This window comes from Thamnophis elegans, chromosome 4 (assembly GCF_009769535.1).
Source record: "Thamnophis elegans isolate rThaEle1 chromosome 4, rThaEle1.pri, whole genome shotgun sequence".
Taxonomy (NCBI): Eukaryota; Metazoa; Chordata; class Lepidosauria; order Squamata; family Colubridae; genus Thamnophis; species Thamnophis elegans.
In genome coordinates this window covers 1,354,028-1,379,181 of record NC_045544.1, presented here as the reverse complement: position 1 = coordinate 1,379,181, position 25,154 = coordinate 1,354,028, and the positions used below count along the sequence as shown (strand labels likewise).

At 41.4% G+C, this 25,154-nt stretch overlaps 1 protein-coding gene across 1 annotated transcript in view; it reads right to left on the bottom strand.

Annotated features, from left to right (window-relative positions):
- ARHGEF10 (Rho guanine nucleotide exchange factor 10) overlaps positions 1–25,154 on the bottom strand; it is a 112,301-nt gene that overhangs the window by 47,149 nt on the left and 39,998 nt on the right. Inside the window, exons 9-18 of the mRNA XM_032217148.1 lie at positions 21,558–21,674; positions 19,646–19,760; positions 16,478–16,584; positions 15,011–15,088; positions 14,628–14,807; positions 12,150–12,266; positions 11,595–11,687; positions 6,979–7,149; positions 4,914–5,059; positions 2,009–2,181 (exon numbers count right to left, since the gene is read on the bottom strand). Of these exons, the coding sequence (XP_032073039.1) occupies positions 2,009–2,181; positions 4,914–5,059; positions 6,979–7,149; positions 11,595–11,687; positions 12,150–12,266; positions 14,628–14,807; positions 15,011–15,088; positions 16,478–16,584; positions 19,646–19,760; positions 21,558–21,674 (1,297 nt within the window). The remainder of the gene's footprint in view (positions 1–2,008; positions 2,182–4,913; positions 5,060–6,978; positions 7,150–11,594; positions 11,688–12,149; positions 12,267–14,627; positions 14,808–15,010; positions 15,089–16,477; positions 16,585–19,645; positions 19,761–21,557; positions 21,675–25,154) is intronic.

Here is a 25,154-nt window from a genome sequence, read left to right as displayed (position 1 = left end):
CACATCCATGTGGACGCCGCTGGGCCCGTTCCAACCGTACCGGTTGTAAGGGGATCGGGAACCCACCACTGGTTTGGAGACACGAAGGATGCAGATTAAGTGGATCCATTTCAATATGGGAAATTCTCCAAATTCCACTGGATAATCCTGATTAATATACAACGGCTACTGAAAGCAGAAGCTTAAGGGACCCACTCTAGTTGTAAGCTTCTTGTGTGAGTGAGTGAAACTCAAACACAAAAAGGAAAATCACTAAACCAGATGCCCAGCACAATATGTACTATAGGTAGTCCTCAACTTACAATCATTTGTTTAGTGACTGTTTGAAGTAACAACAGTGCTGAAAAAAAATGACTTGTGACTGTTTTTCACAACTATGACCATTGCAACGTGTGATCAGAATCCAGATGCTTGGCAACTGGCATGTACTTAGGATGGTTGCAGTGTCTCATATGATCATCTATTGCAGTGTTTCTCAACCTTGGCGACTTTAAGTCCTGTGGACTTCAACTCCCAGAATCCCCCAGCCAGCGCAGCTGCGCTGGCTGGGGGATTCTGGGAGCTGAAGTCCACAGGACTTAAAGTCACCAAGGTTGAGAAACACCGATCTATTGTAAGCTTCTGACAAGGAAAATGAATGGGGAAGCCAGATTCACTTATCAAACATACAACCGCAGTGACTCACTTAACGACCCTGGCAAGAAAGGTCATAAAATGGGACAAAACTCACTTAAGTGTCCCAGAAATTTTGGACTCGATTGTAGTCATAAGTTGAGGACTACCCGTACTGATACAAAATACACGCATGTCAGTCTCATATAACAAATCCTCCAGATGCCTTCTGAATACAAGTAGTCCTCGATGTACGGCCAGAATTGAGCCCCAAGTTTTTGTTGCTAAGTGAGACATTTGTTAAGTGAATCTCGCCCCATTTTATCGCCTTTCTTGCCAAATCACTGAATCACTGCAGTTAACATGGTTGTTAAGTGAATCTGGCTTCCCCATTGACGTCGCTTGCCAGAAGGTTGCAAAAGGTGGGTCACATGACCCCGGGACATTACAAGAGTCATAACTGTGAGTCAGTGGCCTGAGTCTTGATCAGGTGACCACGGGGATGACGCAATGGCCGTGTAAAAAATGGTCATCGGTTACTTTTTTCAGTGCCACTGTTTACTTTGAACCATCACCAAATGACCTGTTGTAAGGTGAGGACTACCTATATTAACATTTTTTAAAGAAAAACCTAATGTAAAGATCTTTGTAAGCATTTCAAGCCCATGCAGAGTAAAGAAGTACCCTCTTTCCCTGAAAATAAGACCTCCCTGGATAATAAGCCCAATTGGGCTTTTGAGCGCATGCGCTGAAATAAGCTCTCCCCTGGAAATAAGCCCTCCCCCCAAAATATCGCAACACAGCAGCAGCCATAAGGTGCCCACGCTCACCGCCTCCTGCACCTCAAAAATAATAAGACCTCCCTGAAAATAAGGCCAAGCACTTATTTCGGTTCACCCACAAAACTGCGCTCGACTAAACCGCGCCCGACTAAACCGCGTCGCTGACGTCATCAACAGGGCGACAACAGCGCGGAGACAGAAGCACGCTGTAAACCCTAAACCTAAAATTAACCCCTAAACCTAAACCTAACCCCCCTAAACCTAATCCTAAACCTAAACCTAACCCTACACCTAACCCTTAACCTAATCCTAACCCTTAACCTAACCCTAAACCTAACCCTAAACCTAACCCTAAAGCTAACTCTAAAGCTAACCCTTACCTTAAGTTGAATCGGCTTGCTTTCAAAGCGCTATTTAAAGCGCCTTTCTTTCTCCACGCTGGCTGTTGTCGCCCTGTTGATGATGTCAGCGACACGGTTTAATCGGGCGCGGTTTAGTCGAGCGCGGTTTTGACGGGTCACGCTTATTTCAGGGGGGGTCAAACGAAAATAAGACCCTGTCTTATTTTCGGGGGAACATGAGGCATTCACAAATAATAACCGTCTGGGACTTACTTGGCTTTGCGTTGGTAACCATGACCTCAGAAGATGACTGCAAAGGGAATCTGCAGTTCTCCCCTTGGCCCTCATTACTTCCATATTCTATGACGTCGACATGCCCAAGTGGCACACTCCATTTCAATAAGTACCTCTGGCCACTCACCACACCACTGTTTTCATGGGAAGAGCTGAAAAATTGATGACAAGAGGTCATTTTTTCCCCCTTATATTTTCAGACTTTTAAAGAAATCTTTTCATACTCAAATCTCCCCCATAAGTGTATAACTTTTGGCTCTATTTCTACAAGAACTTCCAAAAGAAAAAGCCCCACTGAGCAAGATTGGATTTAAGAGATGCTGCGATCTTATTTTGTTTCTTGGCATTAACAAAAACCACAAGGGTAAATTTGCAGATGAAGATTTTTCTCATTTTTGAAACCAAAGTAAACTTCCTGCAAATGTTCTACTACGTTACTTTTTTTTGTTAATGAGCGCAAATTTCCAGGGAAAAAAAATTGGGGGTTTCTTTCTAAAACGAAGTACAAAATGTTACCATCAAAAAGGAAAAGGCCACATTTAGTTCCCATTGTTCCACAGGACACTCTGCATTTGGAGGAAACACATTGATCTTGAACACAGATGGGCTACGCAAAGCATAAAAACATCAATATATGTGTGTGTGCAATATTCCCAGATCACCCAAAGCAGGCAAGGAAGTGAGAGGAGAGTGTTAATTGAGTGGGTGAAAAACAGAAGCAGAGAAGTCTTCCAAAAATCCGAGAGAGGGAAACAGCAAAAGGAGAACTGGACTCCTGATGATAATTAATAATATGACTAATAATGACTCATTATGTTTATTGTAACAGATTTTTTAAAAAAACATATTTATTTTCATTTATCAACAAGAATAAAATACAAAACAGAAAAACAAACATCCAACACTAACAATGGGGGGAAAAATAAAAATAAAAATAGCACTTAAGACTTATATACCACTTCACGGTGCTTTACAGCCCCCTCTAAGCGGTTTGCGGCATCGGCCTCTTGCCCCCAACAATCTGGGCCCTCATTTTACCCACCTTGGAAGGATGGGAGGCTGAGTCAACCTCGAGCCAGAGAATGCAGAGTTAAGCTTGCAACACTGCATTTTAACCACTGAGCAACATGGCTGTTGCACACAAAAAGTTGTGTGCACAAGAAAACCCCCAAATGTCTAATCTAACATTGGACATAAAGAATCCAGGGCTGCAATGGATGCTGAAAAACAGACAAACTATTCCAGAGGAATTTTTACCCTGGCGACGAGGCCTGTGTACTTGAAGACAGGGGAGCCAGAGTACATATTCAGTTGCCATAGGAATGCTGCTGGAAAAGAGCTTCGGTGTAGCCTACAATTGCAGATACATCCCACCCACATAATTACATGAGACTATGAAATGTAGAGCGAGGCGTTTCCCAGGAGGGATGCAAAATGCAGCAGATCCGTAGGACTGTTCTAAGATCCCGTCCGCAGGGAGAGCTCTTTCAAGCCTACCCCAGTGGATACGGAGGGTCGGTGGTATTAGAGGAGGTGATAATTTTATCAGAGAGATATTTCATTCAGGCATTGGTTCCCAGAGCAAAAATGAGAAACAGCAGCCCTCTATTTACATGCATTATATCTGACGGTTTCAACCAAAACGGTGGATTTTTACACTTGTGCTTTTCTTATAATTGGCATAAATAGCAATAGCAATAGCAGTTAGACTTATATACCGCTTCATAGGGCTTTCAGCCCTCTCTAAGCACTTTACAGAGTCAGCATATTGCCCCCAACAACAATCCGGGTCCTCATTTCACCCACCTCGGAAGGATGGAAGGCTGAGTCAACCTTGAGCCGGTGAGATTTGAACTGCCGAACTGCAGACAGCAGTCAGCTGAAGTGGCCTGCAGTACTGCACCCTAACCACTGCGCCACCTCGGATAAGGGGCCTCCACACTCTTCAGTTCAGCCATCCCTTCATAAAGTTTTAGACTGTTCATCAACTCCCAAGCATGTATTATATGAAGTTTAATAAATGCTACTTTAACTAATAGTGTGATGAATAAAACAATAATGGTAACAACAACCGTCTTCTCCTGGTTACAGCTACCCAACCTACCAGAGAAGGGACGCAAGGAATGTGGTGGGTCGTCTCTCCTAAGGAGGTACATCTACTGGGACCAAGAAGAAGGGCCTTCTCTGGGGTGGCCCCCTCCCTGTGGAACATAATCCCTGCAGAAATAAGTCTGCCCCCACACTTTGACACTCTTTCACGAGGTCCTAAAGACCTGGTTTTGCCCAGGGAACCCAGATCGGATGGAGCCCATCAAGCGACTTATTTAAGTGTTGTTGACAAGGGAGTGGATTTTATTGCTTTTTATTCTTTCACATTAGGTTTTTATGTTTGTGAGCCACCTGGTGTCACTGACAATATGTTGGACAACCATATCAATTTTCTTCAATAAAATTAAAATAGCAATAGCAGTTAGACTTATATACCGCTTCATAGGGCTTTCAGCCCTCTCTAAGCAGTTTACAGAGTCAGCATATTGCCCCCACAGTCTGGGTCCTCGGAAGGATGGAAGGCTGAGTCAACCTTGAGCCGGTGAGATTTGAACCGCCGAACTGCAGATAACAGTCAGCTGAAGTGGCCTGCAGTGCTGCACCCTAACCACCTTTGCCCAAAGCCACAGAGATGAACGTGGGATTTTTTGTGTACAGTATAATGAAATGTGATCTGCCACTAAGTAAGAACCCTGAATTATAACCCATTGTATACATGCAACTGAAAACCACTTAAAATGGACTCTGAACACACACACAAACACACTTTCCTAGTTCATGTGTCTTATCTCTTATGCTTTAGCAATTATTTTATAGTGTGCGGCTAGAATCTTACCGAATATGCACAGTGGCACACATGAGAACATCATTTAACATAAAGAGGCGCCGTTCCTTGGTTTTCATGATCTCCCCTTTGTCCGTATAAACCGTTTCGAGCATATCATCACTTCGGATCAGGTACCGGTTGCCACAGCTGAGTAACTGAATAATACGAAAAGGTTTCATAACATAGTATTTTCTTACACCTGAACATATTCTGCTTTAAAAATATATGAACCAGTTTGATGAGTTCACAGAATTCTGTTAATTTTGTTATGAAATAAAATTCTTCCTTTACAATTTTGTATCTATAGCATCATGATAATCAGGTATCAATCAATCAATCAATCCTTCGTTTCATTAACATAAAATACAATCAAGGGATTAACATAAAATACAATCAAGGAAAAAAAATATCCACCCATTTCAATAATAACTCTGGCACTTATAAGACTTAAAAGTTAAGTAAAAGCCTGATTGTTAATATCATACTACAATATTAAAACTGTGAAATCTGTCTAGATAAATTCTTAATGTTAAGAGTAGGACTGCAGACTAAAAGGGGGGCGGGTTCCAAACAGATGACTATTTTTTTAAAAAGACGAATTCTCAGTAGGTTTACCCATACCCTGTACCATTAATTATTTGTATGTAAATTTTAATTGCCACCAGGCAAAAATCAGGCAACATTGTATGTAATCAATGGTTCCTTATTTGAGAAGATAAAATCAAGAAGAAAACTTTCATCATGACCCATAGCAATAAAGAAAGAATTAAAGTTTCTCAACTACATATATAACACGCATTATAAAAGCACTTTGCGCTACATGGGCAAGTTCATATAAGAATGGGGGCGCTGATTAATAGCAATAGCACTTATATGCTGCCTCCTAATTCTTTACAGCTCTCTAAGCGGTTTATAGAGCCAGCATTATTGACCTCGGAAGGAGTCAACCTTGAGCAGGTCAGGATCAAACTCCTGGCAGTAGGCAGAGTTTGCTGCAATGCTGCACTTGAACCACTGATCCACCATGGCTCTTAAACCTCCCATGAAGAACTGAGGAGGGTCAAACACCAAACAGACTAGAACTGTTTGTTGCCCCAAAATAATTGTAATTGGTCAATCAGGAATAATGGGATGACTTCTGATGGGGAAAAACTGGCATAGAGATTACTCTCTTCATTCAATAAATTGGTTATGATTCAAGAAAACGTGAGTTAATAAATGGTTAGTCTTCAGAATGTCAATGGAGACGGTGCAAGGAGGATGCTCAGAGCCTTGCACACTTATCAACTGAGTAAAGCCACTCTTGCACCTTCATCCCATGTTCCTATTTTGGCTTTTTTTTTTCTTTTTCCCACTTGGGATAGAAAACCAAATTCAGTACTATCAACATAGCAGCAACTGATGTCCATGAAACAAATGTGATGTATTTGTATAAAACACATATTGGGAATATTTATTTAAGAAAGCCTAAACATTTTAGAGGAGAGGCTCAGTGGTTAAGACGCTGAGCTTGTCGATCAGAACGGTCGGCAGTTTGGCGGTTCGAATCCCTAGCGCCGCATAACATAGTGAGCTCCCATTACTTGTCCCAGCTCCTGCCAACCTAGCAGGTCAAAAGCATGTAAAAATGCAAGTAGAAAAATAGGAACCAGCTTTGGTGGGAAAGTAACAGCATTCTGTGCACCTTTGGCGTTTAGTCATGCCGGCCACATGACCATGGAAATGTCTTCGGACAGTGCTGGCTCTTCGGCAACGACTAGCACATATAGTATGCGAGGGGAACCTTTCCTTTAAACATTTTAGAATCCATCAGAACTGAGAGAGTTGCCTTGCTCCAGGTGTTTCAATTATATACACAGTCATTCAGTGGGACCTAGGACTAACACCTCCTCTGTCCCCATATCTGCACCAGAGAAAAGGATTCCCTTGATCCTATTGGCCATTCACAAGACATTAAAGACCAGGATGCTTGCACAGACATTTGAGCCCAAAGGTGCGCTTGGCCCCTTTCTCTGATTGCTTCGTTTACCGACTGGAAGGGAATGGATTTTCAACCCCAGCATGAGTCACAAACCTTGTTCAGATAACGCTCATTCATGGCTTTGGCTATCTGTTTTATTTCACAGCGCTGATCTGCATCCCTTTTCCGTTCGTTTAGTTTCTCCGCCAGCGTTTCAAGTTCCGTGAGGGCCATCTGTAGAGGCAGCCTGTCTGGGTGGCCTTTGGTCGTGTTCTTCAACATATCCTGGACAGAACAAAAGGAGAGGGGGGGAGAGTTTTGCCATGCTCTGACCCAGCTAATTCGGATTATTCTTCTTGACTGGTAAAATGAAGTCATTTGAACGTATCTGTCCCACAGCTACCGTTTCCAGAGCTCCAGATGCAATCTTTTTCAGGGTTTATCTGCTATGTCAAGTGAGAAACACTTACCTAATTTTATAAAGCATCACACTATCCCGCTACAAACTCTCTGGGCAATGGTTTCCAACATCAAACTGCTCAGCAGAAATTGAAAAAGTTTTTCTAATGCTCACATGAAACTTGCCCTCTTTGTCATTATTTCAAAGCAATGAGAAAGAACATGTCCTCATCTTTTTCTGCATAGCGAGTCCTTGGCTTACCTTTCATTTACTGACTATTCAAAGTTACAACAGCACTAAAAATACTGATTTATGACCATTTTCTATTGCAGCATCCCCAGAATCACATGATCAAAATTTGGACGCTTGGTAACTGGCATGTATTTCTGACAATCGCTGTAATCCTGGAGTCATGTGATCTTTTTTAATGACCTTCTGACACGCAAAGTCAACGGGGAAGCCAGACTCACTTAACAACTGTCTTGCTTAGCAACAGAAATTTGTGGTCATAGGTTGAGGACTACCTGTACGACATTCTTTCAAGTCATTTGAAGAATGTGATCCCTTTCCCCACAAGCTTAAAGATATCTAACTAATAAAGGAGAACATTTGTGCTGTGGCCAGTCGGCTGCCGGAGTCAGCATCAAGGCAACCGGAGACCTCCGAGGGGAAAGAGAGAGTGGAGCCTGCAGAAAGACACAGAGGGGGAGCCTGGGCCATCCCTCAACCCTCAGATGGAGCGTCAACGGCCCCCAGGTCTGGTGGTGTCTGTTGAGGAAGAGGAGGAACTGTCAGCCTTTGCTTCGCTGCTGCTTTTCGGCTGCCATTGAAACGGGGAGGGGGGGCATGGTATTTGGGAGGGGAATCATTATGTACTGGAGGATTGTTATTAGGAGTTTTTCGGACCATCTCTCTGCGCATGTGGAAGAAGGGAGTTTCCCGCCGAGGCTAACTTTCCAGCATTCCACCCTGATGATGCTTTTTGAAGACATCTCCCACCTGACGGTTGGGTGAATTATGATTGGACTATGAAATGGGGCGCCAAGGGGAGGGGATTGAATTATACATGATATCTATTGCTTTCACGCCTTTTTACTCAGACTCAGCTTTGCTTTGCTTCTCATCGTTTGTAATTAGTAAAAGTACACTTAATTCTAAAGCCTGGAGTTGAGTGGTTTCTTTCTTGATTATTAAATGAAGATGCACCTGACAGGAACAGCTGGGTCCAGAGTCTGATGCACGGATGCGCAGAAGGCAGAGGAGTGGAAATCTGTGGGCCAATTCTTGGAAAGGAAGTGCCACCGCTGCTAGTGAAGCCCCATTTGGGGGGGGCATGGGGGGTTACCCTCTGGGGATAAAAGGCAGGGGGTGGTGCAGATGAAGAGATGTGGCAGACAACTATTCATCTTCCGGACTTCTTAGTCTGCAGTGAGAGAGAAACGTTTTGCTGGAGCTGCTGGCACTCCTAAGACGGGAATCTTTGAGTTAACGCCAGAGGGTCTGTTGTCTTTGGGGGTCAGAACAATTTGTAGCTCAGAGTTGAAATGAGGGGTCTTTGGAGCTCTCTGATTTGGTTGTTTCCTTGCAGATGCTTCATTACCCAAACTAGGTAACATCACAGCACTAATGATGTTGCCTAATTCGGGTAATGAAATACAGGATCTGCAAGAAAACCATCAACCAAGAACATCTGCAAGAAAACAGCCAAGCTCAGGGAGAGCACTAAGGATCCCTCAGATAGATCGTTCTTTCAATCATTCTTTGAAAGATTTAGTTTCCCAATGTCCCCCATTACTTTTTTCCGACCAAACAAGAATAAATGTTTCCTATAATTTGAAATTAACTAAGGCTGATGCAGCCTAATGCCTCGTCTGCCTTTTTTTTGCAGCCACATTACACTGCTGGCTTACATACATTCACTTAATTATCATGCCAACCATGCGTAATTAGCTTGATGATCAACATGTTATGGAATACTTTGTAAAATTATTCACTGCAATCAAGGTACATTATGTTCACAACAGCCCATTAAGGAATTGCCCAGTCAAATCACAAGAAAGGAATAGCCTGACAAGCTTTAATCTTGGCAAAGCCATTTCTTATTCCATATTCATTTCAAGGGGCTAGAAAATCCATCTGTTTATTATCTGTTTCCCAGAGCCTCCCCCACCCCCACAATTTTCAAAAGGCATGGACAAAATTTGCCATTTCACCAGTTGTATATTTTCAAAGATAATATCTAGGAGTTTGGCCAGATCAGTGGTGGGTTGCAGACAGAATGCCCGGTACGGGCGTACCGGAGCCTGCCTGGAGCACTGGATACTGTTCCGGTACGGTGCTCCGGAGGGCCCACACGCCTGCCCGAGCTCCTTACTTGTTGTTTAAAGCCTTTGGTGCTTCCATGCACAGCGTGTACAGCACCTGCGCGATGCTCCGAGCAGCTGGAGCATCGTGGAGGCGTCGCTGGCAGATACGACGCATGCGCGCAGTGCACATGTTCATGTGGAGGATGCCAGGCCCTATTGCAACCGTACTGGTTGCAACCGGATCCAGAACCCACCACTGTGGACTAGACTAACCAACTAGTTCACTCACTCATTCAAGATCTTCATTCCCAAAGAATGCACTCTAGTTAGTTCTGCAGTTTTAAACTCGTTTGTAACATATTCCTTGATCACGTTTCTATTATTCTAAGGATTCAACTATGCATCTTCAAATCTGCCCTTCACAATTTCCTGATGAGACATATAGAAGAGACTGAAATAAAACAATTTGTTTCTCTTTTGAACGTGCTTAAGAAGCCTTATATTTTGAATCCTTTGCTAACCTTAAGCCCACTCTTCCCTCATACCGGCTCCAAACTATATGCGCAGGTTCTATCTTTGTGACCTGATCTTATTTCCATTCCTTGTGTTCCTTCGTTTTCACATCTTCATTAAGCTCCTTGGGGCGTCTATTGCTGTTCTTGAGGCTTTCTCCTTCTCATTAGAAATGATTGTAATTATGCTTCTAGTGCAGTGTTTCTCAACCTTGGCCACTTGAAGATGTCTGGACTTCAATTCCCAGAATTCCCCAGCCAGCGAATGCGCCAACAACAGCGCACCGATAGAAGCGCGATTTAAGTTAAGGTAAGGGTTAGATTCAGGGTTAGGATTAGGTTTAGAGCGCACTTCTGTCGGCGCGCTTCTGCGCTCATTTGTCGGTGCGGTTTAGAACTCGCGGTTTTCTCACCGCAGTTTTGTCGGTGAACCAAAAATTTGATGCGCATCATTATTTGCAGATTCCGGTCTTCCAAAAAGGGGTTGGAAATGCATAAAAGCTTGGCCAACTAGCCAATCTAGAATCCAAACTAGCCTCCTCAGAAACAGCCCTTGATGAACAGAATCAAAACTGGTCAATAGCTCTGACAATAACAGAATGGTCCATCATTGACAAGAGAGAGAACTGCCTCCATACTCTACCCCTATCCTAAACTCAAAGTGATATTCATTGTAAAGGAATCCTAAAGTTACTTTCAATGTTTTATAAGAACACTAGCAAATACATGCTATCCAGGAAATTAATGGCTAAGAAGTTGTGACTGCCATATAGAAAGAACAACATGGGTGACTCTAAGCAATAATCCTATGAGCTAAAGCAGGGCTGTCAAACTCAGAGCCCGTGGACCGGATGCGTCACACGTTGGTTATGCCCACAGCCGGTTTAGCAAAGGGGGAAAAAATACGTCACGTGATGGCACTGAGATGACCTGAGTTTGACATCCCTAAACTAGAAGATACACTTTCAGGTACAACTTAGAAATTAGCCACAGAACTAATTTTCAATGACAAAACAACTAACAATCAGACCGGGCTACCTGAGAGACCGCCTCCTGCCATTTACCTCCCAGAGACCAATAAGATCACACAGATTAGGCCTCCTCCGGGTTCCATCTGCCGGTCAATGTTGGTTGGAGGCTCCCCGGGGGAGGGCCTTCTCTGTAGCTGCTCCGGCCCTATGGAACGATCTCCCCGTAGAGATCCGGACCCTTACTACTCTTCCGGCCTTCCTTACAGCTACTAAGACCTGGCTGTTCCGGCTGGCCTGGGGCTGTTGATTTTATCCAGCCCCACTCTAAGCTGTATGCATGTTGTGTAATTTTAATGTTTAATTTTTATATATGTCCCCCCATTTTTATCTGTAAGCCGCCCAGAGTCTCTAAGGAGTGGGTGGCATACAAATGCTAATAAACCTTGAAACCTATTCCCATGCTAGTGTTTTAGCCATTATTATTTAGCAAACAACCAAGATGGCAAACCCAAGAAATTTTAAGAATCGACACATGACTTGCCTGTAACAGAAGGATGAACTGAGGGAAACGTTGTATGGGTTTCATCATTAAGCCATAAAGAGTGATTCTATCAGGACTAGATTCTTGACATTGCTGTAATGAAAAAAGTGGTTTTTATATTAGCCACTGAAATGTTCTCAAGAGAAGCACAGATAAAATGTGTGGCTCATATTTTGGCCACTTAATGAGAAGAGAAAACTCATTGGAAAAGACTTTGAAGTTAGGAAAGATTGAAGGCGAAAGGAGGAGGGGACGGCAGAGGATGTGATGGTTCGATAGTGTCAGTGACACAACATTAATTTGGGCAAACTCCAGCAGACAGTGGAGGACTGATGGCCTGGTGTGCTATGGACCATGGGGTTGTGAAGGGTCTGACACAACTTAGTGACTGAACAACAACTATATAAACATAAACACATATTCATGAATAGTCTTAAGGCCGAGATAAACCCTGGATGTTCAGTATTTGTCAAACGATCAGTCTCCCAGATCGTCATGGTTACTCTGATGGTCAACAAACAATCTCACAAAGCAACCAAAATCCAAAATGCTCACCTTTAAAAATTCGAGGAAGGCAGGTTTTGTAGCACACGTTTTCTTGAGAATCCCCACAGCTGCGCTAAAATTGATTACGTACTCACTGTAGGCATCTAGTACCATGGATTTAGAAAACTAAAGGACACAACAAAACAAATGCACGTTATCAGTTACTTGCAATGTAGAACACGTATTTCTAAAAGAGTATTCAAGATACTCAGCGTAAAGTCAAAAACCTGTAACTTTTATTTAAAAACATTTGCCACTTTTTAAGGATCTCTACAAAAGGCTTTTACCAAGAAATCTCAGACATGCCAGTTCCGTAAAACAATATTGTTTCGGCATTTGCTTTTAAGATTATACCTCATAATTTCAGTGTCACTGATACTATGCCGCTGTGTTGTCAAGAGGACAGCCTGGATAGACTACAACAGCAATAAAATCAAGAAATGTCTGATTAAATCCTGAATCATTTAAGGGAGCCCGTCCATCTGATGAAGGGTTCATAAAGCCTATAATACAATATGTTAGCCTTAAAAGATGAGACAAAAGGTCCGAGAAATCTAATTCTGATACTTGTTTTATACCTTTGTCACTTTTCACTACGATGCTTGGATAGGAAATGAAAAGGAGGAGAAATCCCGGGGTTGTCAAACTAGATTGGGAAGTTCAAACAATGGTTCAGAAGGCGGCAGAGGTGAATGTTTAAAGTTTAAAGTTTAATAACATTTATATGCCGTCCGATCCCGTAGGACTCCGGGCGGCTTACAGTACAGAAATAAATAAAATAAAATAAAATACAGAGAAAAAAAAAGATAGATTTAAAAAACACACCATGCACTCCATTCCAAGTGGGGCTAGACCATATTTTGGGGTCAACAGCCCCAGGCCTGCCGGAACAGCCAGGTTTTAGTGGCTTTACGCAAGGCTGAGAGAGTGGGAAGGGTCCGGATCTCTGCGGGTAGATCGTTCCACAGGGCCTGGGCAGCTACAGAGAAGGCCCTCCCCCGAGTAGTCGCCAAACGGCATTGCCCGGTCGACGGTACCCAGAGGAGGCCCAACCTGTGAGATCTTATAGGTCGTTGGGAGGTATGGGACAGGAGGCGGTCCCGCAGATATCCAGGTCCCAATATCCTTGCCAAGAAAACAAGATGGATGTGGAGGGTTTTATTTTAGGATTGACAATTAAGTTTTTCCAACTTGAAAGATATGCAGTGAAGATTAAAATAAAAATGAGAAGCCTAACTTTCTGGACCAATTAGCAATGGAAATATATTTTCAAAAGTATACAAATATGTCTCATATTAAGAGTGGAGGTTGCTTTCTGAGTTTATTTGCCTTTAATTTGAAATTGTTATCTACATTATCGAAGATTTAATAACCAGAAAGGTTTAAGAAATGTAACTTCCCTTAAGATGTTAAAATCGAATGCTTCTTGTTGCTAGGAAACTATTAGCACAAACTCCAAGCTGAGTCCATTTAAAAATAGGTTCGGTAAATTCATTTATTTCACTGTAGGGATTTTATGGTGTCCTAAATACTGCAAGTACACACTTAAAACACTTCACTAAGTTTAAACCCTCCCAAACCAAGTGATAGTGATAGCAACTGGGGATGGCATTGTTAACATATTTAAATTTAGTCGCCGGAGCAGTGGGGTTGTGCAGGGAGCCACAACACACAGTTGTGATTGTTAGTTAAAAGACGGCTGATCCCTGCATGAGGCAATTTGAGCTTTGATTGGCTTCTATGGGTGTGGAGGGGTTTTTTTTCCCCTTTTCTCCGCCTTTTTTCTTCTTTGTTTCCTGTGCGCTCCGTGATTTATCTCACGATGTTCCTGTTTGCCTGACTATCTTGTTTGGTGTATATATTGATATAAATATATATTTGTGTTGTATTTGTGCTGATAAATAAATAAAGGGAGACTAGTATAGATCTATTTCAAGCTATTTAGCTCTCATCAGCTAGCCATACCCTTACTGGGATTCGAACCTGTGCTCTATTGCCTCTTAGGCACAGGTTCGAATCCCAGTAAGGGTATGGCTAGCTGATGAGAGCTAAATAGCTTGAAATAGATCTATACTAGTCTCCCTTTATTTATTTATCAGCACAAATAAACACACACACACTTATTTATTTATTTATTTATTTATTTATTTATTTATTTATTTATTTATTTATTTATTTATTTATTTAAAACTACAAGTTCACATCAAGCGCCTCTGGCTCCATTTGGACCCTTGCTGCACAATTCCCTGACAAACATTTTAATAACTTTGTTTTCTTCGCAGTGTTTATAATTCACCCCAGTGCCAAAGGAAGATAAAATTAAAACCAAAATAGGAACACAAGGAGCAAAATGTTGCCACCGTTTGTCTTTAGGAGTGCAAAGGAATCTGACTTGACCTTGGGAAGAAGTTTTAGTTCTTCCTTGGAAATTCACTTGTAGGAATTAAACAGGCTTAAGTGACCCCAAAGCTATGACCATTCACGTACTGAGGCAACAAAGACGTCCCCAATCATTTCGACAGAATCCCACTCCGAGACACGGCTCGCCAGGGCCATCTGAAACATTGAATGGCACTGAATAATTTCTTTAATTCGGTAGAAGACCATCTTGACTTTCCTCTCGCTCAGTAATTTGGGCTCCGTCTCTGAAAGAGGCTTTTCATATTGCTAAAATTAAAAAAAAAGAAAGGACGTCAATTCCTTTGTATTCAAGTACAACGACAATAAAGATTATACTCAAACTTAACATCGAGTAATTTATCAAAAGCTATAATCGAACAAATTATCTTCACGACTACAAAAACATCAGCAATATTGAATTATACAAATGAGATTCGTATTTATTTGGCTTCAAAATGACAATTGCTTACCTCTAATATTCTCTTCAGAGCATCCACGTAGTTTTTCTCACTGTCAACCACAGCCCCTAAAATGTATCTTCGCACAACCTGTTAAAATAGAATATCAAACATGGCACAGCCATACATTTAATTTGCCGTTCGAGGGTATCTCTGCACAAACACTTATCCCTCCTCAAATAGAATTTGTCACTTCTGTCTGATAAATCAGAGAATCTGGCCATTTATGACTCAGTGAAACCAGAAAGACAATTTCGTGAATGAAAAAGCGTATCCGCTATTTCAGAGACTTATTCCTTAACTTTCAACTTCTTGCACAGGTAAGGCCCTCGACTCACAATTTGAGCCAGAATTTCCATTGCTAAGAAAGGCTGTTACTCCCCATTTTATGAGCTTTTTTGCCATAGTTGTTAAGCCATAGTTGTTATGCTGGCTAGGGAATTCTGGGAGTTGAAGTCCAGACATCTTCAAGTTGCCAAGGTTGAGAAACACTGCTGTAATGGTTAAAAGTGTGAAAAACAATGCATTGTAACTTTGGACGGTCCCTAAATGCACTGTTGTAAATTGAGTACTGTTTAATCTCCATCACAGGAAACTCAGAATAATCCACAATAATGGTTTAGCACTATTTGTGAAGCAGGTTTCTAGGGCCTTTAATAACAGCTGCACATTACTCAGTTCCACAGCAAAGAGAGATAGGATGCGAAGTCTACATAGAATGATAGATTGACAGATTTACTTTCTAGTCTCTGGGCTTATTTATCATAATTCTCCAATCACACACTGTTTTGGGGCAGTCCTTTGCAACAGATACACTCTATTTTCTTTAAATCATGTTCTCTAAGAAACGGAATTAATTCCCTCTGCACGGAGGGTTGCAGGTTTATTCCTATTATGTTAAAAAAAAAAATTAATAACAGCGAGGTCTTCATGAATTCTCAAACCAGCTAAAGAAGGTAGAAATCTCATTTTGAAATCATCCCCCAATAAAAGTCAAGCTATTTTCTAACGTGCTCAATTGAGCCCAGAGACCTTCAGTCAATTTATACTTGGACTAAATTGTTTAATCCAGCATTTCTTATCTAGGGAAGGAGCAAAAGACACACACAAGTGATTAACGATGCCACCTCGTGGCAAACAGCAGCATGTTCAGAACTAAATCTTTTTCATTCCCATAATAAACTGACTTGTCTGTTACTAATTGCAAGATTTGAAGAAAGTCACCATCAGGAAAGAACATGTCAAAATATAAGTCATAGAGGTTCATGCAATTAAGTTTTATTTGAGTTTCTCTTCAAAGACTCTACTTCAGGGATTTATCACATGTCAAGACAATTAATTTCATTTGAATTGCAATTTTGTGAGAGACAAATCCACATAAATTAGACATAAGATGTAGCAAGGTGAAGTTACTGTTAGAAATTAAGGTGAATACAAAAAGACTGAGGATTAGATTTCAATAGTATCCAACGAGCAAACCTGTTGTTGGGATAATCCATCTGGCATCGGAGTCATGATTGCTTCTGTGTGCATGCAATCTACATCAATAAATAGTTCCTCTTCCTCAAGGCAGGTAGCTCTGTGTTCTAGAAATAAATCATATTAGAATTTCATATATGAAGATAATCAGTCCTAAAAGTATTTATTGCTCAGGTAAGATTAGCATCTGTTCCACCACTATTGAGTAAAAATGTGGAATTCATTGTTCTAAGAAAAACTCAATGTACATTTACCAATAATTTTTATATAGCAATATTTCTTTTGAATAATTAATTCTCTAAAGTAGGAAACCTTTATACTCTGTCCATGAATCTACAACGCACAGAATGCTGCCATGCATCAGTAATGCTCTACGTAGGCTGGGGGCTTTATAAACCACATATTTATTCTTCACCAGGTCACTGGTAAATATATATGAATGAGAAAGGAGGTTGACTGTACATTTGTTGGTTTAGAGATAGTGATGACAATATGAAAAGTGTTAAATACAGAATTGATGGTGGTTCTGAATGTGATTAGCAGTAGTATAAGGTGGAAGTACAGCAAGTGGAAGAATATGGAATATACAGCAAGTGTTTTTAACATTAAAAATAAGTTAGATGGATCCATGATATATGTTCAATGTATTCGGAATTTCCATATGTGTTATTTTTTTAATGTAGATACATTCAGATTGTTAACTGAGATGCAGGGCAATGAAGAAGTGGTTTGACAGGGAAATGGAGTGCAGAATTATAAAATAAAGGGCAAAAATTTAAAGGGGAAAGAATAGGATTTGTGTCTCTTAAAAAGTTTACTAAAGATGCAGAAATGGAAACATACATTTTTAGACTTGCAAATTGCTACTATAAATATAACAGTTAGTAGAATGCAGATCATTGTGAGGAATGTTTCACAAAAGAAGCAAAAAATAAGCTCATTTAAGATATCCTTCTGTTCACCATAGAATATGGAAGGCAGCTTTGGATACATCACGAAAAAGGTAAAAATAAGTTAAGAGCAGAGATAACAGGATATTTAAAGACCACGTATCAAGAATATATTACTTTTCCTCTATCCAATCATATCTGATTCTCAGAGACAGCTTGGGGAAGTCTCTGCAGTTTTCTTGGCAAAGTTTTTCAAAAGTAACTTGTAACCCTAACCCTAAACTGGGGCCTTAACAATTATTCCAAACTGGTTCTTTTCAAGAATATACAGATGCTAAATAAATGTAGACACAACACAAAAAATGAATGATCAGGATGAAAAAAGTACACCAAGCTAGTTTGGTCACAGATGGGGACCAAAGCAAATACGTGAAAAGAAGAGGAAAGAGAAATCCAAAAGACATTGTACATGAGATCCTTAAAAGAGAAACTTTAAAAAGTTTTCTTTAAAAGAGAATTTTGTTTTAAAAAAAAGCAGTGGGGGAAGTGGCAACAAACATGGGAAGAACAAGCAAGGAAGAACGGTTTGTTAAGGACAGAACATTTGGGGGGAGGGGGGAGTCAGTGGTGGGCCGAGGTGGCGCAGTGATTAAATGCAGCACTGCAGGCTACTTCAGCTGACTGCAGTTCTGCAGTTCGGCGGTTCAAATCTCACCGGCTCAAGGTTGACTCAGCCTTCCATCCTTCCGAGGTGGGTGAAATGAGGACCCAGACTGTGGGGGCAATATGCTGACTCTGTAAACCGCTTAGAAAGGGCTGAAAGCCCTATGAAGCGGTATATAAGTCTAACTGCTATTGCTATTGCTATTGACATAATTTAACAACCGGTTCTCTGCCCTAATGATTTCTTCCAACAACCAGTTCACCAAACTGCTCAGAAACTTAACAACTGGTTCTCCCCAAGTGGTGCGAACTGCCTGAATCCCACCACTGGATGGAGTACATGGTGTTTCTATTTTCTATAATACCACAGGTTTTTCCCCCTGTGCCATGTCTTTCAAAGAGAGCCGAGGTGGCGCAGTGGTTAAATGCAGCACTGCAGGCTACTTCAGCTGACTGCAGTTCTGCAGTTCGGCTGTTCAAATCTCACCGGCTCAAGGTTGACTCAGCCTTCCATCCTTCCGAGGTGGGTAAAATGAGGACCCAGACTGTGGGGGCAATATGCTGACTCTGTAAACCGCTTAGAGAGGGATGAAAGCCCTATGAAGCGGTATAGAAGTCTAACTGCTATTGCTATTTCTCTGCCTTACTAGCTCTCACTCCTTTTGATACTCTGTATAATACTGCTCGCCATGTGTGGCAAACTGGTGTGCATGGTGTTTGTGGGTTTCAAGTCCAAAGTGTTTTTCCTCTAAGACATCCATTAATCCGAATTAATGGATGTCTTAGAATTCCATCCGCCGGCCAGTGTCGACTGGCAACTACCCGGAGGAGGGCCTTCTCTGTGGCTGCTCCGACCCTCTGGAACGAGCTCCCCGTGGAGATTCGTACCCTCACCACCCTCCAGGCCTTCCGCAAAGCCCTTAAGACCTGGCTGTTCCGACAGGCCTGGGGCTAAAGATTCGCTGCCCCTATCCCGAATGGTATGATTGTTGTGCTTTTTAACTATGTCTTGTTTTGTGTTCTTGTTAAACTGTTTGTATCCCTCCTTCCCCTTTTTGAGCTGTGAGCCACCCCGAGTCCCCTCAGGGAAAAGGGCGGCATACAAATGAAATAAAACTCAAACTCAACTCAAACTAATGAAAATTAAGTAGTCAATTGTATGTATAACCTTTAGAGTGTTTGATTTGAATTCAGAAACTGCCTCAACTGAATTGCAGAGTTGACCTATCATTGTGTTCATATTTTCAGCCAAAAACCATAGCATGTTCATCCAGAGCAACATTATTTTAGCAGCAGAAGTAACATTATAAGTCAAGATGGTCAATGACTTTTCCGTTTCTGAGGGTGAAACTTCAAACAATTTCAGTCAACTTCAATTACTCAGTTAACAAACTCAATTTAATTGCACACACACACACACACACGTTTTAAATCTTAAGATCAATTCTATTTTTTCCCCCAAAAAATAAGTTCAGTTAATATTTCCTTACCTAAAAACCTACCTATGAGCTAAGACCATTTTCTGAAGCAATGGTTTGAAAGACAAATAGTTAAACATTTCAATGCTATTTTGCTTTAAATAGTTAATTAATACATTGGGATGATCAGTGCATACCTTGACTAATGAAGGACTTCGTTCTGATGAATGACCGGCCTTTTTTCACAGCCGCTTTAGTTTTTTCAAGCCCGTCCTTGGTGCCCTCCCTGGCGGCCCTCATGAGTTTCTGCATCTGGAAGGCAGGGAGAAACAGATCCTGCAGGTTCAGTGAGTAATCAGAGTGGAATCCAAAGTGTTATAAATGTTATAGCAGACACAACACACGACAAGCGCTGCTTGTAAAAAGAACAATGTCAGGTTGTGGAGACCGAAGTCAACAAGCTACGCGAATGATTAATGCCTGCTCATTAATATGCCAGCTTTTATTTCTTTTATTAGGGCATATCTTCCATATTTATACATACAGGGAGACAATGGAAACATACACACAGTTATTTTCCAGTATTTAACCTCCTTAACAGATTTTAAATAAGCTATTCCTCCTTGCAATTTTTATACTAGCCTCTTCTACCTCTCCCTAAGGTAAAGGTAAAAGGTTCTCCTTCCACATATGTGCTAGTCGTTCCCGACTCTAGGGGGCGGTGCTCACCTCCATTTAAAAGCCAACGAGCCAGCGCTGTCCAAAGACATCTCCGTGTTCATGTGGCTGGCATGACTAAACGCCGAAGGTGCATGGAACGCTGTTATTTTCCCACCAAAGGTGGTCCCTATTTTTCTACCTGCATTTTTTACGTGCTTTCGAACTGCTAGGTTGGCAGAAGCTGGGACTCTATTACATGACACTAGGGATTCGAACCACTGAACTGCCAACCTTTCTGATCAACAAGCTCAGCATCTTAGCCACTGAGCCACTGCGTCCCCCTCTCTCTCTAGACGTATCTTAACATCAAGATACCACATCTCCAAGTTAAGTTTAATACGCATAAAGAGATCAGAAATGTTGGACTACAAGGTTTATTTATTTATTTATTTATTTATTTATTTATTAGACTTATATACCGCTTCATAGGGCTTTCAGCCCTCTCTTAAGCGGTTTACAGATTTTTTAGCGAATTGAGTCAGCAACTTGCCCCCAACAATCCGGGTCCTCATTTCACCCACCTCGGAAGGATGGAAGGCTGAGTCGACCTTGAGCCGGTGAGATTTGAACCGCTGAACTGCAGATCACAGTCAGCTGAGGTGGCCTGCAGTACTGCACCCTAACCACTGCGCCACCTCGGCTCTTCTTTCAAGGTTCTTGAAACACTGCTGCAACTTTTAATGCTTATTTTTATGGAGCTTATATCTCACTTGAAGTAGGATGAGCAGAACAAATTAACATTTATAGGAACCATCCTACTCCTCCTTTGATTGTACGAATCTTCATATCCAGAAACTGGGGAAGCGGCCAACCAGTATGAGAATTTCCTTGCATAGCTCACCAGGCGTGTCCAAATTTGGAGAGAAAGAAGGACACTCTCAAATTTTCACTTGCATCTGCAGTTTCTGCTCCTTCATGGAAAGTGTTTTTCCCTGATTCCATAACAAGATAAAGTAATGCTGGTATCCCCAATTAGACATTAGCTATTTAATGCTAAAGGGTACTTATACTGAAAAAGAAAAACGACAACCACATTTATTTAAACTCAAAACTCCCCCAGAAGCTAAAATCTACATGATCTTCCAGAGAGATATCCACTGAAGCAGACTAACAACGACTTATCTAGGTGAATTAAACTGCAACGGCAGAGCCAAAAAATCCAGAAAGAAAATTAACTGTATGTTTCATTCCCTAAATGTTAAAACAGCAGCCCCAAAAGTTGGCATAAAACCCCTGATAAAGTTCTTTTAAAGTGAGGGCAACGCAAACAGCACGGGGTGAACACAAGCTAATTTTTTCCATCAGCTTCGTTTACTAAAACACACATTCATTGTGTCTGCAGAACAACCGTTTTAACATTTAGCTGGTTGGAAAATCGAGGATGTTTACCTTCAACTCGTGTTTTTGCTTCATTTGCTGAATCTCTACTCCTCCCACCGTGTTAGTCATCAGGTCTTTCATCTTTTTCTCATAGTGCTCCTTCAAACGGGTCAGGTCATGGGAGAACTGCGGCACACACAAAAAGATACAACCTCAAAATTTAAAGGGATTGGGCTGTATGTGCACTGCTGGGGGCCAGATTAGAAAAAAAAAAGAATGGCAATGTAAAAAAAAAAAAGGATATATTTTGCCCCTTGGTAGTCCTTGACTTACGACCAGGAGTGAGCCCAAAATTTCTGTTGCTAAGTGAGTTTTCCCCTATTTCAGAACATTTCTTGCCACAGTTGATAAGTGAATCACTGTAGTAGTTATGTTAGTAATAGGGTTGTTAAGTGAATCTGGCTTCCTCAGTGACTGCTTGTCAAAAGGTCACAAAACGTGATCACATGACACCAGGACACTGCAACCGTCATAAATATGAGTTGCCAAGTGTCCACATTTTGATCATGTGACCATGGGGATGCTGTAAGAAACAGCAGTTGGGTATAATAGGAATGGGATATTTAAGAAATGTATACGGCATATAGTAGAGAGCCAATTTGGTCTAGCGGTTAAAGCAGCAGGCTAGAAACCGGGCGGCCGGGAGTTCAAGTCCCACCTCAGCCATGACAACCAGCTGGGCGACCTTAGATCAATCACACTCTTTCTCAGACCAACCCATTTCACAGGGTTGTGGTGGGGAAAACAGGATGAGGAAGACATTACTAATAGTCTGTGTTAGCTGCCTAGAGTTATTTATAAAAAATAATAAAGTTGGGATGCCAATAAATAAATAAAAATAAACAGTCTTTACTTATGGCCTTACACCAATTATTGGAGGGACATTACAGCAACGTATATATTATCTCTGTTACTTCAATCCGCTCCAATCTGGACTAATTTGTTCTGCGATTTGTTCCCCTCCCTTACCCTTAATCTAAGGTGACCAGACGTCCCACATTTGGCGGGACAGGCACGCTTTCTCATAATTTTTCCCGCGTCCCGGGCCGTTCCCAAAAGATCCCGCTTAATTTTGGGGCCTTCTTCGATCGCTCGCTCCCCCGGCTTTGGTTCGCTTTCATTTAATTATACAGTTAGCAGGTACAGAGATCCCTGTTAGCCTTTGATCATGAAAGATAAGGGATAGGCTATAGGAAAGGAAATGGTGAATAAGAACCACTTTAGACACGGATTTCACTACACAGTTAATGAATGAAAATCACTGAAACGAAAATACACCTAGCTTGACCCCCTTTTTTCCAGAAAGCTCCGAGAGACAGGAGGATTTATGGCTGTCTCATCTGATTTTCATCCCGGGATCATCCTAATGTATTTTATTTTGGGATTAATTATCACCAGTCCCCGGAATAATGTTTTAATCTCTACTGAAGTCTTTCTTGACGATAAAGTTGAACACTTAAGAATGCAGAGGACAGCTGGTTACTTCTTTACCAGACAGGAGGCATTAATATCTCTTTCTGTAAAACTCACTTGCTTCTCATGCAGAATGCGGCATCGTTCCAACGTGTGTGTGTGTGTGTGTGTGTGTGTGTGTGTGTAGAGCACATTGAGTCAGCCTGGACTCCTGGACACTGCTTAGAGAAGTCCCTGCAATTTTCTTAGCGAGCTTTTTAGAAGTGTTTTTACCTTTTCTTTTTCCTGGGGCTGAAAGTGGCTGGCCATAGTCACCAATGGGACTTCATGAGCACGATAGGATTAGAACTCATGGTCGCCTGGTTTTGAGAAAAGTACCTTTTCTAAGATCATTCGAGGAACTTTTATAGTTTCTTTTCTATTTTTTTTTTTACTTCAATGAATTAATTCAGGATTTTCAAAGCCATAGAATTAAAGAACTGAAACAATTTTTGTGTGTGATATAAATATACTTTCTTTTTCTTATTAAGAGTTTTATTCAGTTTATTAGAGTTTCCAGAAGGAGTCACGGGAAGAAGTCCAATACTGCCCTTACATGTCTTGAACACTGCAATCAATTTGGAGTCAATCTGGATTTAGTCCTGAAATAATCCTAGTCACATTATGGTTAGAGTTTTACTATGGCACTGTTTTAAAATTATGGGGCACTAACTATTCTAACTATTTAAAATTAGTTCTTGATATAGCATTCAATTTAAAAACTACTTTTCATATCTACATTCATCATCTTAAATATGATTCTCATTTACGTCACTGTTAAATTGTTAAACTATTTACACCCCAAGCCTCTGATCTCACATTTCCCCTAATGTTATTTCTTTCTTCACTTTATTTTCAGTTCTTTCAAGACAGACCTGAAATGAACTTTGAGTTTTGAAAACATAAAATGAAGTCCACTTTTGTTAGAGGATTGCAGAGCATTACTTACAACTGAAGGTTCATCTGGTTATTACAGAGTTATAAAGGAATGAATTAAACACTATATTAAATATTAGGATTCATAATAAGAAAACAGTGTCAAGCTCAGCCCAAGAATGATATAGAACAATCCAGCCAAAGTTCAGCTCTTTATTTCCTCACACCAATAGATAGAATCTTACCAGGCGAAATCTTTACTAACCTACGAACCCCGAGAGGTTTTAGGGCAGAGGCCAGCAACCTGCGGCTCTGGAGCCACATGTGGCTCTTTCATCCCTTTGCTGCAGCTACGGCGCCTGTTGACACAATGTTGAGAGGAGCGTCTGGCGGGGGCTGCACACCAGAAGGAGACTCTATGGCAAGGGGCGTGTTTGCCAGTGGGTTCCACAATTGATAAGGCTTTTGGTTAGGACAGGTATAGGAAAAAGTATGCCGTGCTAGGAGGAGCACTCTATGGTGGTGGGGGGGAGAGAACCAGACTTCTGGTCGACTCCAGAATTGAATGTGGGAGGGGAGCTTCCAGTTATGAACTTTGTGGCTCTTGGAGTGTTTAAATAGAGCCGAGATGGCGCAGTGGTTAGGGTGCAGTACTGCAGGCTACTTCAGCTGACTGCAATTCTGCAGTTCAGCGGTTCTAATCTCACCGGCTCAAGGTTGACTCAGCCTTCCATCCTTCCGAGGTGGGTGAAATGAGGACCCGGATTGTTGGGGGCGATATGCTGACTCTGTAAACTGCTTAGAGAGGGCTGAAAGCCCTATGAAGCGGTATATAAGTCGAACTGCTATTGCTATTGCTATTTAAGGTTGCCACCCTCTGTTCTAGGGTGTGACTATCCTTAAGCTGTTCCTCTGTCTCCTATCCACCTATGGGCTGTGTTGACATACATGCCCCCCTTTGATTGTGTTCCCTCCTTGCTGAGAAACAGCCACTTCAACTAATCCATCACACCATCTCTCCCTTTGTAGGTACCATCACACTGAACAACTTCTACTATACACTGTACATAAATTACATTGATATCAGGAAATAAGAGCATCTGTATTAGGGTGGAATCTAATACTTCCCGAGTACAAATCCATTTATGAAATGCCATGAGATATTCTACCTCTTGCTTCAAAACTGCTTAATATTTTATGTGCTTGTTTTGGCTTGGAATTATGTAATGCAGCTGGATGATATAAACATTGACTTACAACAACTTTGGGAAGCACAAA